The sequence below is a fragment of the Macrotis lagotis genome, chromosome 4 (assembly GCF_037893015.1).
Source record: "Macrotis lagotis isolate mMagLag1 chromosome 4, bilby.v1.9.chrom.fasta, whole genome shotgun sequence".
NCBI classification, from domain to species: Eukaryota; Metazoa; Chordata; class Mammalia; order Peramelemorphia; family Peramelidae; genus Macrotis; species Macrotis lagotis.
The window spans coordinates 89,019,637-89,036,198 of NC_133661.1; the positions used below are offsets into that span (position 1 = coordinate 89,019,637).

General features: G+C 41.2%; 1 protein-coding gene across 1 annotated transcript in view; it reads right to left on the reverse strand.

Moving 5' to 3' along the window:
• HTRA1 (HtrA serine peptidase 1) overlaps nucleotides 1-13,819 on the reverse strand; it is a 67,903-nt gene extending 54,084 nt beyond the window's left edge. Inside the window, exon 1 of the mRNA XM_074233448.1 lies at nucleotides 13,240-13,819. Coding sequence (XP_074089549.1) covers nucleotides 13,240-13,735 — 496 coding nt within the window. The 5' untranslated portion in view covers nucleotides 13,736-13,819. The remainder of the gene's footprint in view (nucleotides 1-13,239) is intronic.
• Between the last annotated feature and the right edge of the window lie 2,743 nt (nucleotides 13,820-16,562).

Consider the following 16,562-nt stretch of genomic DNA (forward strand, 5'->3'; position numbering starts at 1 on the left):
CTTCTAAGCCCTAACAGGTCAAAGAAATGCCTGTCTATGTCACTATGGGACTAAGGCTTTAGCTATAGAGGATAAAAAGGGATGGAAAAAAGAGGAGAGAATTGGGGAAAAGAAAAGGGAGAAGAAGGGAAGAGATATTATGAATGAAGGAGGAAGTTGAAGAGAGGTGGAGGTGCAGATGGACCTCCTGGACGCAAACCGGGAGGTCAGAGGTTAGGTACTATGAGGAGGCTATGAGGCATGAACAATAAGGAGCAGTGGCTAGAATGTTAACTTCAACCTGACAGTGGTCCCTTTTATGGGATAACTGTGCAGCTGGAGAGAGAAGCAATGGGATATATTCAGAGAGAGCAAAGATGTTTACTAAAAGAAAAGCCTGTTTTGTGAGATTTCTTGCTTAAATACAAGAATTATTGTGAGAAACCAAAGGAAAAAAAGGCCAGATTGGATGGGGGGGGGGGGGAGGAAGAGAAAATGATGAACCAGGAAAGTTGCATTTAAAATGAGCTATTTTGGGAGAGATGAATGGCTCGGATGCACATAGAACCTGTTGTTTAGCCTAGAACTCCTCCTTCAGTGAGCTTTGACCACCCTCTCCCTATGGATCATGGCTCAGGAAACAGTCTAGGACTCAAAGAAAAAATAGATTTAACTTTGTCACTAGAAATAACAAGACGTAAAGTAGGTATAGCATTGTTCTCATGTAAAAACTATTGCTTTGGGAAAAGTGGAGGGAAATACTTGTCCACTGCACTACAGAAAACAGACCAACAGATGCATCCCACAAGGCACATTTTGCCTTACTTTTAACTACAGTGGCTACCATCTGTCTGCCCCATAATGCAAATTCCAAGGAAACTGGTCAAAAATGGCTGCAGTTCAAAGTCTGGCCCCTAAACAGTCTGGGACTGGGTGGAAAAACAAAAACAGAAGTAGGTTCAGGAAACCAGCCCCCATCCTAATCAGTGTAGCAACATCAAATTCCCTGGTAATTGGGGATGGGTTGGGAACTGAGGAAGAGGATAGCAAAAAAAAAAAAAAATGGAGCCTTTGGCCCATGCTGAAAAATGTTCTACCTAGGCTAATAGGTGGGGAATTCCAAAGATAGAAAGCAAGCCTTGAAAAGGTCTTTCTTTCCAAGGAATAAAGGATGAGGAGAGGAAGATGCCATTTAATTAATTTCTGGAGCTAAAAGAAAAGTTCTCTCAGACAGAGGCCTTTAGACAACAAATCTTTAAAATTAAGTTGGGAATGGCCACTCTGTTCTGGTCCTACTGATGACCACTTTGGTAAAAAAAAAAAAAGAAATTGAAGGTAACTTGGGTTTTTTTTTCCCTTTGGATTATGTTTTCTTATTTTGGGAATCCCTGTACAATGACTTAAATGGCAAAGAAAGGGAAAAGAAATCTCCATTTCCACCCATATTAAGCTCTCCAAGTGGTACTGGCTATCCTCTTCTTTCTGATCCTATCACACGGGACAGATTAATGTGCTTTACTATGAGGGAAATGTGCCATCTGCCAGAATGCAGGCCAGGATTGTAAATCCCTCTATCATTGACTTGGTGATATAAGAGAATACTTCATTCAGAGACTCTGCCCAGATCTTAAATAAAGGAGAAAATAATACAAGGTGAAAAGGGACTTTAACTGAGAATAAAACTCAGAATCAGTAAAAACTAGTGACAACTTGGGCAGAGAGATGATAAACCTCTGAATATGGGAGCCACAGTTTCGTTCTATTTCTTCTGTCCCTTTGGTTTTTTCCAGCCACAAAGGAGCCACAACTTGGTTCTATTTCTTCAGTCCCTTTGACTTTTCTAGCCACAAAAATAATCCTCATCTCCTCCCATAGTCACTCAGAACCCATTTAGGCTGCTTGAATGCTCACAAAGCTTGGATGAGACTGGAATAACCCATTCTGCTTGTTTCTAGCAAATGGAGGACCACCAGGAGTTTTTACCTCTAGGCTATATGGTTTGCCTCCCCCCTCCCCATGGGACGTACTAATATAAACTAGGAAACCTGGACCTTGCCAACCACCCTCCTGCAGCACTCTTAGGACTAACAAGACTTTATACGCCAAATAGTTGAACTTTCTTTTATGTCTATCTTCGCAAGTTTGAGTGTGACCTCCTTGAGAGCAAGGATCATCACATTACCTCTATTTGTATCCCCAGGCTTTAACACACTTCCTGACAACAGTACATAAATAAATGCTTCTTCATCCTTTCAAGTTGTTAACTTGATGCTTAAACACCAAAAGTCATATTATCATAGTGCCTAACTTGAATTTCTCAATCTGTGATTTCAAAAATACTCTCAGAGACTTTGTCTTTGATCCACACTATAATCCTGGGAGGGAGGTAGAGTACGTGCCATGATCCCCATTTCATAGAGGATAAAGCTGAAACTAAGACATATGAAAACACTTGCCCAAAGTCCCAGAGACTTGAACAGAAGCAGAGCCAGGGGGAAAATGAAAGTCTAAACAAAGGTCCTCTTTCATTATCATTCTCCTCACTGGGGTAATTGGAGGTATTTGATGGGAATTACTGGGGGTTTTTTAAAATAAGTCTTTTCTGATCTAGTTAATAGTTTTTAAAGTTTTCAAATAAAGTCTACCCATACAAGTTCTTTTAAAAAATATCCACCAAAAGCCAAACATGATGCATCTATTATTATCTTCAGGGAAACAGCTGAAAACTCAGTTCACAAAAACACGATCAACTTTCCCCTTGATAAGCATCTGGCTCAGTTCCTGACCTTCCCAGATTTCTCAGCTAAGCAGTCTTCCTGCTCTGGCTACTCCTTGTTGTAAGACTGCTCTGCCAAAATCACTCAGCCTCCCTCTGGAATTCTCTTTCCTCAGGCAAAGCAGCCCAAAATGGTATGCCTGTAACTCCAGAGAAATCAACTGCCTAAGGAGATTGGATGAAGTCAAGATCAGTGACTTGGGTGAAGGAATCTAGGAACCCCAGATCAAGTGGAATGTGGAGAAACTAGAGAGAGCAAGGTGTGTTGCGAAGAATGGGGTACAATGCAAATAGGGTGATGCTGAGAATGCCCAGGCCTCACATCAATGCCTTTATATAAAATGGGAACACTTTTTTATTGTTCCTGAGACTTTTGAGCTAGCTAATCCAATGGCTTTTAATTTGGCATTTATTAAATTAAGAAGATTTCAGGAGGTCCAGGACCTTTCCTGAGAAATAATATATATATATATATATATATATATATATATATATATATACATATATATATATAATTTTTCCATAATTGGTTTCTTTTTTAATCCTATTTATTTCACACATTTAAAAACTATCCTGAGAAGGGTTCCTTGGATTATCAAAGGGTTGTAATACAAAAAAAAATGTTGAAGGTCCCATTCATCACTAACATTCTGTATTTAACAAACTATAAAAGTCAGTTATTTTTACCTGCCTGATGCATAATTCCCATTTGTCTAAAATATTCTTATTTCTAATACTACACATTAATTTTCTTCCTGATAAGAATTAATTATTTAAGAGAAAAGTCTTAACAACATAGAATTCAAAAATGCCTTTCAGGGACCTTGATGGAAAACCACATTCAGGTTAAGCTGATGAAAGAAGGGGGAAATAAAGAAAAAAGAACAACAGTTGTCCTATATTCTTCCATTGAATTTAGTAAGCATTTGTTCTGAACTCATTTATGCTTCCCATAAGCCATTAGACCTATAACATTTTGGCTCTACCACTCCCTGGATAACTGACACTGGCCTTCAATAATTCAGGAAGAGTGGTCAAGGCTGATGACTTTGTACAATTCTTCCTCACTTAAATCCAGTTCCTGTGCTGGAACAAGACATTGCCTATGATGTCATTGGTCCTCTTTAAAAAGGAAGAACTGATTACAACCACTACTCAATAGTTTTGGCAATTCACCTTCTCTGAGCCTCAGTTTCCCCAAGTATAAAATGAATGGGTGGAATTCAATTTTCTTCAGGATTCCTCCCAGCTTAAACATTCTGATTTTATTCAAACTCCACCCTGCTCCAATTCATCATTCAATTAGATTTGCCTTTTTTTCTACCACAGATCATCATACCACACTTGGTCTTTCTGAAGTCAGGAACAACCACTAACTGGAAAGGCTTGTAAACTGGAGATGATGATTTAATAATGGAGTATATAGCATGATTTTTATTCTATACCAGTTGCTCCAGTTTAAGATTGCTTTCTTATTGGTCATATGACTTTCAGAGACTTAAGAGGTTGATCATTTTGTCCCAAAGAAAGGCTGATGAGTTTACAGAAGAACTTGAAACATTTTTGCCCTGATTCACTAACTTTATAATTCTTGTGCTGATTGCTCTTCTCCACCCTAACACTGTAATTTTGGTTCAGTTACATTTTTATGAGCTTAGAAATTGGGGGGGTGGGGGAAGAGAGGCAGAGTTGGTCTATAGACCAATAGCTTTTTACAAGTCTTTCAGGTCAAGGAAATTTTTAAAAGTGGTTTCAGCTCCTTTTTTTTTTCTTTTTGAAAAAGGCTGCATGGAAAATCATAGCCCTCACTAGGCAAACAGTTTCAGGGACTTTGAGGTTGGAACTTCCCAAATAATGTCTACGATGCCCTTCCTTCTTTTGCTGACAAGTCTGTGGCTTTGGCCCTAATTATTCTAAACCAAGAGCTTATTGTCAAATGGAGGAACTTTTCATTGGATCACAGATCTTTAGAACTGCAAAGGAACCTTAGCGATTCTCTTATTCAACCCTCTCATACTAAAGTGACTTCCTCAAAGTCAGCCAGGCTAAAACTGGAACCCAGATCTCTTGACTCCTTAACTCTACGCCTTACCACTCAGTTATAAATGAATTATGCACTTTGGGGCTGGGGATTGAGCAAGACTTTTTTTTGGTATGACCTTGGTTACTTCTAGCCCTACTTTGTTCATGTTTAACATCTGAGAGAGAGAGAGAGAGAGAGACAAACAGACAGACAGACAACCTAAAGACAAATCAACAAAGCAAAAAGCTATCAAGAGCTTCTTGGCCTTAAAACCAAGAAGAAACTTAAGGAAAACCCCAGGACACAGGAAAATTTTTACAATTTAACCTGACAGGTTAGTCCTGACAGGGTACCATATATGCTGCCCATCTTATTACCATACCTTGCCAAGGAGAATTTACTACTGGGGAGATGTAATAGAATAAGGATCTTCTCTTTGGGGTTCCCTCTCTTCCAAGAAATAGTGAATGTAACTGCCTTCTCCTAGTCTCCAGATGGCAGTCATTTTCTAGTTGGATCAAAATTGGCAGGAATTTCTGTATCATCTCTCCTCCCTCAGTGAGAATTGATTAGCCACTTAATATACTGGCAATTTACATAGAACAAAGATGATTCAGTTCTTGGAGAATCCTAGAAAAATGAAGTCCACATAAATCTTCCCCCCATGCAAAAAATAAGCCCTATAACAAAACTGAAAAGGAAATTTATTACAAGCAGATCGCTGTTCTTTCTGCATAACCCTGTTGCACATGCAAGAAAGGACTTCCCAAGTGTGGGGAATTATGCACTAAGTCCTGTCTGATTAAGATCTGATATGGTTAAAATGTAAGGCTCCTGGTAGGCAGCCAGTAGTACAGCAGTTTGTGTTGGACTTGGAGTCAGAAAGATCTGAGTTCATATCCTGCCTCACACTCAACTAGCCATATAAACTTGGCCTCAATTCCCTCATCCGTAAAATGGGGGTAATAACAGAACCTATTTCACAGGGTCATTGTGAGGATCAAATTAGATCATATTCATAAGTTTTATAAATCTTATAGTGCTAGATAAATGTTAGCAATTATTGATAATATTATTGTTCCTTCAGAGGAGGAATTATTTCATTCTTTGCATTCATCTCCCCAGCACCTGGCACACCAATAAGCACTTAATAAATGCTTATTGAATGATTGATTGTTAAATTTCACAATTGCCAGAGATCCCAACAATGAACCCAAAACCACCAGCAAATCCTGATTAGTATGATTTCATGTTGATTTCTGTGTTTTTCCGTGGACCACAGAGCAGGAGTTCCCAATCTGTTCTGGTCTCCATCCATTTTGCCTTCCTCTCCTGTTATTCAGTATAAAAGGAAATCAGTTCTGGAATTTGCTATGCATATGCATATAAGAACTAAAATAAAGAGATAAATTTATAAATAGAATTAAAACCTGGGAAGGAAAAAAGGAAGGGAGGATGGACAGAGGGAGGGAGGGAAGGAGGAAGAAGGGAGGGAGGAAGAATGGAGGGAGGAAGGGAGGAAGAAAGAGAGGGATTCTCAAGTCCCAGATTCAGAACCCTGTGATAAGGGATTATGTGTTTTTTAATAACTACAATTAATTCCAGATCCATTAAATTGATAATGTAGTCTTGTCTGTTTCCAAAGGTTACCTTGCTCATCTGTCTTTATTGAAGAAATTTGATATTAAATTCCCTAAGTTATCTGTCTATAAGGGAGAAAGGGGAGAATTCTTTGAGAAATAGTTTCAATATCTCAAATATTCCATAACCCTCATCTGTCAGACTTTAGCACCATCCCAGCAACTCATGAAGGGAAAAGTTATCCACATCTTGCTAATTACCAAGGAAGGGGGCTGCAAAGATGTTTTGAAGAAACTGGGTCATTGGGCAAAGCAGATTCTAATTTAGAAAGAAAGCACAGTTCACTAACTGAAAAACATATCCTTCATTCATGGTCCTACTCTGTTTAATTGAAATCCTGATTCTTAGAATTATATCAAATTCTAGGTAGAATAAGTCATAAGTATTGTTTAATCCATCTAATTCTATATCATAGATAAAATGTCCAAGGTCTTGTGGCTAGGATGTGGCAGAAATAGGTTTAGAACTCATTCCTCCTGACTTGATCCCAATGTTGTTGTTTCCTGCTACAGTACTCTTCCTCCCACCTAAAATAATCCTAAGTATTCAAATTTCTTATAACAACAATGCCAAGAAAATATGGTGCACTTTTAATGACATTTTCCAAAAGGAATGTCCTTTAATCAGATTTTGTTTTGAAAAATATGGTCACCATAACACATAGGGCATAAGAGAGGCTTCTATGTCAATCAAAAATTATCTTGTCATAAAAGAATCCTTTTAAATATAATCAGACATTGGGCAGCTAGGTGGCACAGTGGATAGAGCACTGGCCCTGGAGTCAGGAGTACCTGAGTTCAAATCTGAGCTCAGACACTTAATAATTACCTAGCTGTGTGGCCTTAGGCAAGCCACTTAACCCCGTTTGCCTTGCAAAAACCTAAAAATAAAAATAAATGAATGAATGAATGGATGGATGGATGGATGGATGGGTGGATGGATGGGTGGATGAGCAAGTGAATGAATGAGTGAATGAATGAATGAATGAATGAATGAAATCAGGCAGAAAATGAGTCATCTTCATTCAAAGTTGAATGTCATTTTTATCATTAACAATTTTAAAATATAGAGATTAGGACTGGACTTGAGATTTGTTAATATAAAGAATCCTTAGACTAGAAAGTTCCCTCTACCAGAGCCTTCTGGCATCTTCTCTGCAATTTAAAATCTTAGAAAGAGTGACACTGAAAAACTGACTTCCTGAGAGTCATGCAGCCACTATGTGGTCTTCCTAAAATGACTATTGACTTGAGCATGTTGCAGTCCAGAATTTATAAATATGTAGCCTGTATAATATAATGTAATGTGATAGATATGATATGATAACAATATTATAATCATCTGTATATGTACATGTATATATAACTTGAATTTTTTGTTGTGGTTCATGCCTGACACTTTGTAACCCCATTTGGGGCATTTCTTGGCAAAGATACTGGTATGATTTGCCTTTTCCTTCTCTAGCTCATTTTACAATTGAGGAAATGCGGTAAACAGGGTTAAGTGTCATGCCCACGACCATGCAACTAGAAAGTATCTGAGGTCATATTTGAACTCAGATCTTCTGATTCCAGGTCTGGATTTCTATCTACTGCACCATCTAAGCTGTTTGAATGAAGGAAGCAAAATATAAATTCAGTCCTTATCACACAATTATCATGGTATGATGGTCAGAACATTGAATATAATTAGTAAACTTGGGTTCAAATCTGGACTTGTTTCCTCACATGTGCAACTCTGAGAAAGTCAACCTATGATTTCTCATATATACCTCACAGGTTTGCTCAGAACTATTTCTATTATACTGGAAATTATATCACTCCACCCTACTCTTCATTTAATATTCCTGTTTGTTATCTGTACTCAATGAAATCCCAACCACCACTAAGACATGTCACATTTAAAAAAAAAAACCCAAGTATGGGCTCCAAAGTTATTTAGTCATTTGAAATATAAGCTCATGGAAAAATTACTTAGCCAATCTGAGACCCAGAGGTGTCTAGGATCACATAAATCTAAAAAGGAGTCAAAAACTAGCCCACAATTCCAGGCTCTGCCACTAGTTCTGACCACAATTAGCTCATGATGGCTTATAATTGCTTATTGAATACCTAGTTATTTTGAGCACTTGGTATAGCTATTTTGAAAGCAACAAAGTAGATGTCACTTGATTTTTTTCAAACCCATTATTAATTTATAAAACTCTAATATTGAGTGAGAACAACAAAAAGGAACATCCATTAAAGTGTATGAATCAGGACACTTTATTTCCTCCCAAGGTTAATGCTTCTACTTTTCATCTAAATATTCTCAAATAGTATTACTCTTCCCAATGAGTTATGAACCCAGACACTAAACAGAATCCTCTCCTCTGAAACTCCCTTCCCACTGCTCAGCATGTATCCTTGGCTCCAAATACAGTTCTCCCAGCTAACTCAGACCCTCATTATCATCCTCACATTTTCCCCCTTCTTTTTGCCTCATCTGTCTCACACTCAAATTCATAGTTCCCTTCTTTCCCTCCTTCTCTTTGATTCCTTTTATGGGAATATACTTAAGGTAAAGTTTAGGGTGACCTTTTATATCCTCTCCCTTCAAGAATAAACCAAAACTTGCCCACAGACAGGAAAGTAAGAAAGACAAAGCTTCATACTGCCCCTTGAAAACAGGAACTATGTGTGTCATTTATATCTTTGGTACTTTTTTTATATCTTTGGTACTTAGCACAGTGCCTAGAACATAGAATACATTTAATTCATGCTCCTCTACATTCAAACTAATCTCAAAAGTAGGTAGAAATTCTGGTTTTACTAAGTACTGCCTCCCCATCTACTAACACTGGGGAAAACAGAAACACTCAACAAACATTTAAGAATAATAACAAGGCTCTTTCCCTAAAGCTTTCCTTGGATGCCTCATTGTGTGGTGGTGACCCCGAACTTTTCTGAAGGCAATGCCAGCAGACCCAAATTCTCATGGCTCTTACACCAAGCTCAGGAGACTGAACTAGTTTAACTTGGTAATCAACTCAATAAGCATTGATTAGATGCTATTATGTGCCAGACTCTGGACTCATGATTATATAAAGAATAAAAAAAAGTGGGGGCAGCTAGGTGGCACAGTGGATAAAGCACCGGCCCTGGAGTCAGGAGTACCTGGATTCAAATCCGATCTGTGTGGCCTTGAGCAAGCCACTTAATCCCATTTGCCTTGCAAAAACCTAAAAAAAAAAAAAAAGAATAAAAAAAGAATAAAAAAGTAAAAGACAGTCATGGTTCTCAACTCTGTAACTTCAGAAGTCAACTCAATAAGCATTAATTAGATGTCTATCATGTGCCAGACTCTGGGATCATATAGAGGATACAAAAAATAAAAAGCAAAAGATAGTCTCTGTCTTCAAAGAGCTCTCAGTCTAATGGAAGAGATAATATGCAAATACCTTCAAAGATTATATACAGAATAAATTAGGGATCATCTTATTGAGGAGTCACTTGCATTAAGAGGGAAGGACTAGGAAAAGTTTCTTGCAGAAGATTGGATTTGAGTTAAGATTGAAAGAAATAAAGAGACAGATTCAGAGGGAGAGAATTTCCAGCATAGGGTAAAAATTCTGAAGTCAGGTGATAAACTTCCCTCCTTGAAGACCAAGAAGACTAGCCAATCTCACTAGATCAAAAAACAATATGGAAAGCAATGAGGTCAAAGAAAATTTTATCAGTAGGCTGGCCCCAAGGTGATAAATTAGTTTGCTATAAGAACTCTTAAAGGCCATTTGCTAAATCATAGCTAGATTATGGGTACCAAAAGAAAAGAAATCTGAAAATCTCTATGAAGCACTGAAATTTGGGAATGATCATTATAATAGTAAACAATTGTATGGCATTTTGTGGTGATATCTAATATCTCTTTAGGTCCTTTCAGTCCTGTGAGGGAAGAAGCCAAGATATTTTCATCCCCATTTTAACTGATGAGAAAAAGGGCTAGATGAATTTTCTCCAAGTTTACATGTTGAATACATGGTGGAGCTAAGAATCAAATCCAGGTCTTCTGATTCCCAGTCCCATCTACTTTCCACCATCATCTTGCTGTCTCCAATAAATGACTAAGTAGAACACATAATACCATACTAGCCTATAATTAATTCTACACTGAGAAAGAGTGGGGGGGGGAAGGGGTCCAGACAACCAGATTCAAATTCTACCTTCAATACAAACCATGTGAATCCAGAGAAAGCCCAAAAGAATGTTGAGAGGAACAGAAGCCAAAATGTATGTCAAATATTTTGCCAATCTTAAAACACTAGAGGAGTGCCAGTCTTTATGTTAGTCTTGAACATTTCCAGCTTGGCAGTGCCCTTCGCAGGAACGCCTCTAATTACCACTTGATAACCAGTCCCAGCTCAAAGGGAAGCCCTGACTGTTAATTTATCACAAGGCTCCTAGAGAAGCAATCATCTCCTGTTTTACCTCACCAACTAACAGGATTTGCCAGTCTTCCAGGTTCTACAAGACTCATTCATGCCTTTGGGATAAAGTCTAGACAACAATGGCCTGGGGCTTCTAGTTTTTTCCTGACTCTCCCACACTTCTCCAGCCTCTTTCTAACACCTCTTTTCCAGAGCTGCAGGCAGAAGGGAACTCCAGTGTTTGTCTGAGGCAATTAGATAACCCAGTGGCTGTGTTCCACTTCCAAGTGTTAATAACTTGGTGAATTCCAAAGCTTGTTAAGTGAATCCTCCCAGCTGAAGATAAATTAGAAATAACTAATCTTAGTTGCTACCTTGAGACCTATAAGGCTTTTGAGCAATTAAAATGCAAACAGTAACAGTTGGCTTGCTCTCTTAAAATATCTTTTTCAAAGCTATTGCCAGTTTTATACTCAGACTATTATAATTTCCTTTAGATTGGTCAGATCCCACTAAGCTCCACCCACCTCTAGTCCTTCTATATACTTTGGCAGATGAATCCTTAACATCTTTTTCATTATATCACTCCCTAGCTCAAAAATCTTTGATAACTCCCTGCTGCCTACAGGATCAAGTCCAATGACTGTACTTGGCCAGGAATTCAGGTCATCCATGATCCAAACTGCAGACCTTCCCAGATTCAGATCTCATGAATTATCCCCACATATTCACTGCTTTCTACTCAACTGAACAACTCTACTCAGTGAAGTCTACAAACACCTCTTGGGCTTTCCCACGTGCAGTCCTTTGCTCATGCTATTCCTGGTCTCTAGAAAATCCTTCCTTTTTTCTCTTCCCTTATGGTTCTGCTAAAATTTCCCTCTAAAATAGATTGTAGTTTTCAAGGAGACCTTAAAAACCAAGTCTCAAAGCTCTACAGAACCACCCCTCCAAAAACAAAAAAGTCACTTCAGAAATCTTTAGTTACAGATTAAAAAACTGAGGTTCAAAGCTAAGAACTGAACCCTAGTCTTTAAACTACAAATTCGCCACTCTAAACTATCCCCCACAGCTTCACTGCCTGCTCACAGGGATCTTTCCCTTATCTAAACTCCTGTTGTGTTTAATTTCTGCATCACTCATTCGACACTGGTTTATCCTTTAAATTTGTTGTGAGTTCATCTCAAATCTCCAAAACTGTAAGCTCCCTGAGGGCAAAAGCTGTTTTAAACTCATTCAAGTCCAAAAAATCCAATCCCAAAATAATCTCAGGTTTATGACACTGTTAAATATTACTAGTTTACTATCCCAATCTATATTCCTAAAAAGAAAATGTGGACAAAATCCCCTTCATTTTTATTTCCTTTCCTTCTCCCTTTTCTTGACAAATGATACAAGAAAATCTGGTTCTGGGTGACAGTAAGAAGTTCCTTGCCAAACTGTACTCAAACTGGCAGGTTTTATTCACTTAGAAACATCTGGTTTCAGAAGAGGGCTTGCCAGCTCTATGTTGCTTATGGATTTTGGATGAGGTTTCTTTACATCCTCCTTCCCCACCCCCACCCCCAAACACTTCATGTGAAGGACCCACCTGGAAAAATAAAATGTGTTTTCTTCTCAATAAATCCCATGTTTCTTCTCCAAGTTTTCTGTTTTGAATTACTTTGAAAATGGGACAGAAGACAAGGAGCTAAATCTATACCCCCTTTTCCACAGTTCTCTATATATCAGCTATTCTAAGCCAACACTCATTCAAACAGACAACAGTGGATCTACTGTTAAATCATGCCAACTATTAAACTGGTGTCCTATTTAAAATGAGTTCGGTTTTGGAGGGAGGAAGGTTTTGAATGAAAACAAGGGGATTCTAATTGTTCTTTTGCCCTCCACATTCCTCCATGAGTCCGCCCCATTGATCTCCTTTCATCCCTCATTACCCCGTACCAGGCTGATGCCACCGAACTTGGCATTTCCTACCCAGGCTCCAATTCCAAAGTTAACACTTCTGCTTCTGTGCTGAAGAGGCTCACATTAGGAGCTAGAAGCAGACATCTGAAGTCGAACCTTGGCTGGATCACTGAACCGTCAGCCTGGACCTGTCCCGTGAATTCTCCGTCTCAGCTGAAGAATGTGGATACTATGAACTCACCTTGTAGCCTACCCCTTGCTGCCAAATGAGATCCTAGAGAAGGGCCCACAAATGCAGATTGCTGCTGGGGATAAAGGAGAGCAGAAGGAGCCGGGGGCTGGAGTCGTACAGCCAGGGTTTGGTACTTATGGGGTGGGCGGATGCCCTTTGCCACAAAGGAATAAAGGTGTAAAGTGAAGCTGCCCCTCTCGCCCCGCTTCCACCGCTCCCACCCTGGGCCTCAGTTTCCCCTCTCTGAAGGGCCACACAGGGGCCGGCGCGCTCACCTCGGCCGCAGGCGCCCCGCTGGAGCACGATGAGCGGCGGCCGCCCGAGCTTCTCGGAGTCGCGGCTGGCCGCCCTCAGCCGGCACGGGTTGGCGTAGGTCTTGGCATCGCTGCCACACACCGGCTCGCTGCTGGCGCAGACACACAGGCCGGGCTGGGCGCGCCGCCGCACCGTGGCCGAGGCCGCCGCCCCGAAGGGCACGACGCACTGCAGCCCCTCTCCGCAGGGCTCCTCGCCCCCCGCGCCGCCGCACGCCTCGCCCTCGGCGGCGCCGCACACCTGGCAGCAGCCGCAGGCGTCCGGGACGCGGCCGCCCGGGCAGTCGGCGGGCGGCGGGGCGCAGCGCGCGGAGTCGCAGCGCTCCGGGCAGAGCCGGAGGCCGGCCTCGGGGCGGCCCCGGGAGAGCTGGGCACCGCCGGGCACCGGAGCCAGCAGCAGCGGCGGCAGCAGCAGCAGCCAGGGCATCAGCGCGGCCCCGAGCCCGCGGCTGGCCATGCTGAGCCCGAGGGGGGGCGCGGGGCGCCGCGGGTAGCGGGCGGGCGGCGCCCGGGGAGCCGCGATGGGGGAGCCGCGATCGGCGAGGGAGGCCCGCGCTGGCCGAGTCCGGGGCTGCAGAGCGGGAGCGGAGAGCCCAGCAGAGCAGAGCAGGACAGAGCCCGCGGTGCCAAGGGGGCCGGAGGACGGGACTCCGACGCGCGGACCGGGCAGCCCTGCTTTTAAGAGAGAAGGGGGGAAAGATCTCGTGTGTGTGTCTGCGTGAGCCCGGCCCGGCTCATTGGCTTCTGTGGGCGGTGACGACTAGGATTTGGGAAGGGCACTAGAGGCTGGAGCCGAAAGCGCCTCTGGCCTGGGGGCCGGCCGGATTCCTGGCTGGGCCCAGGACCGCCCGGCGCCCGCAGGCGGGGGAGGGGGCGATGGGGGAAGGAAGAGGAGGGACCCAGAGTCAGAGCCAGGAGAAGGGGTGCCAGGCGGCTCTGAATCAGAGCAAGATGCTGTGGGAGAACCCTGAGGGGGGGGGGGGGGCGGGGATTATAAAAGGGGCAGAGACAGAGGGTAAGAGGTAGGGCGCATCATCCCAAAGTCAGATTTGACTTCTGCAACCTCGCTTCCAATTCATTTTTCTAGAGCCGTTCCCGGTCCTTCTTCTCCATGACTCAGGCTCATAAAAAATTAAATACTTTCTCAGCAAAGAAGAACGTGAGTGGGTCAAAAGGGTGGGGCAAGAAGGGAAGGCAGAAAAGTTCTAGCAGTTCTCAGTTCAAAGCACATACACAGGACTGAGTCTGATCCATCACATGTGATTGGTTATATGGTGGCTTAAGAATGAATGTTTGACCTAGAATCTTAAAGAAAGGTCATTTAGGGGAGTAGAAGTGGCATCTGTGTTTTACAAATCCCCAAGGATTTGTCTATGTAGTCTATTCACCTCAAAAATTCCCATTTTAATCCCCATATTCCTTGGATAGAAGAATGTCCTTTGCCACAAAGGAGTAAAAAATGTAAGATAAAATTGACCCTGTTCCAAAGTGAACAATTCTACCAAATGGAATTAAAGAAGCAACATGCTACCAGCTGCCTGAAGCTTTGCCATAACCTTGGTGGTCCTTAAGAAGCAAGAAAGTGAGATCACATTCAGGGCAGGCAGAGAACAACAAAACAACTTTGGGATGTATTCATCTTCATCCTGTACCAGAAGAAGGGACTTCTGGTTCCATCAGCCATGGAATGTAACAGCAGATCTACTCAAGGATAGAGAAGAGAATGGATATGAATGCCTCTGCTGTTTGTTATTATTACTGTTCAGTTGTGTCCAACTCGATCACATTTGGAGTTATTTTGGTAAAGATATTGGAGTATTTCTAATTGTTGCTCAGTCATTTCAGACAATATCTAACTCTTCATGATCCAATTTGGGGTCTTCTTGGTAAAGGTAGTAGATTGATTTGCCATTGCCTTCTCCGGTTCATTTTACAGATGAGGAAACTGAGGCAAGAAGTTTTAAGGGACTGCCCAGGATCACACATCAGTAGATGTCAGACCAGATTTGATCTCAGGAAGATGTCTTTGTGACTCCAGGTCTGGCACCCTATCATTGTGCCAACTAGCTATAGAAGGAGGGAAGAGGGAGGGGAGGGGAGAGGGAAGAGAAGGAAGGGGAGGGAGAAAGAAAATGAGAATGTGAATGTGTTTTGTGTGTACCTGTGTGTGTTTGGTAGTCAAGAAGGGACATAACCCTGAATTCAAGTAGTAATCAGAGAATTCAAGTAAAAACAACCGTGACTTAGCTCTGGCAGACAGGAAGAACAGGCCCAGGGAGCTCAGCTGAGCCATTTGTCAAGCTGAAACACATTGGGGAACAGAATGATGACAGTATTGGGGGCCTTGAAATACTTGGCCAAATTGTCTTTGCTTCACTGACAATGTAGTTTAAGGTTATGCAGCTCCTTCACACTGAAACTGTTTATTTGTGGTAAAGTAACCCCCCCCCAATTTATAGGAGAAAGCTTTGTAGCTTCATCTTCAAAACTGTTTCTTTGATCTAATTGGCTACTATCTGATCAATAAACACGATTATATAAATGGGCACTCATGAGCTTTTATGCATTTTAAAGAATATTGTTAAAACTCATACACTTTAAGATTAGATGCAAGTGAAATTCTTGGTATGCTCACCATTTAATAAATGTTTATTGACAATGAAGTGATACATATTCTGTGCTGTAAAGTGAAAGGAGAGGAGCAGCTAGGTGGCGCAGTGGATAGAGCACAGTCCCTGGAGTCAGGAGGACCTGACTTCAAATCCGACCTGAGATACTTAATAATTACCTAGCTGTGTGGCCTTGGGCAAGCCACTTAACCCCATTGCCTTGCCAAAAAAAAAAAAAAAAAAAAAAAGAAGAAGAAGAAGAAAGGTTGGTAATGCATCTTGAACTAAACAGGTACTTAATAAATGTTGAGTAAATTGAATAAAGAAAGACAATATTAGCTGTGTATCAATCATAGAGTCTCCTAGGTCTCAGTATGTGGATATATTGTTGGGCTAATCTATAACAAATATTAAGAATTTTAGTCTATGCAACTAAAGTCATAAGTTCCAGTTCCCAGGAAAAAAACAGGATTTAAATAGTGTAAAGGAATAATGTAATGGGATAGTGTTGTGCTTTACAAAATGAAGAGTTGGTTATAGTCAAATCTGGAAAGACTTGCATGAACTGATGCTGAGTGAAGCAAACAAAACAAAGAATACAATTTATACTAAACTTCAATATTGTAAAAAAGTGAACAATTCTGAAAGATTTAAGAACTCTGATCAATGATATGC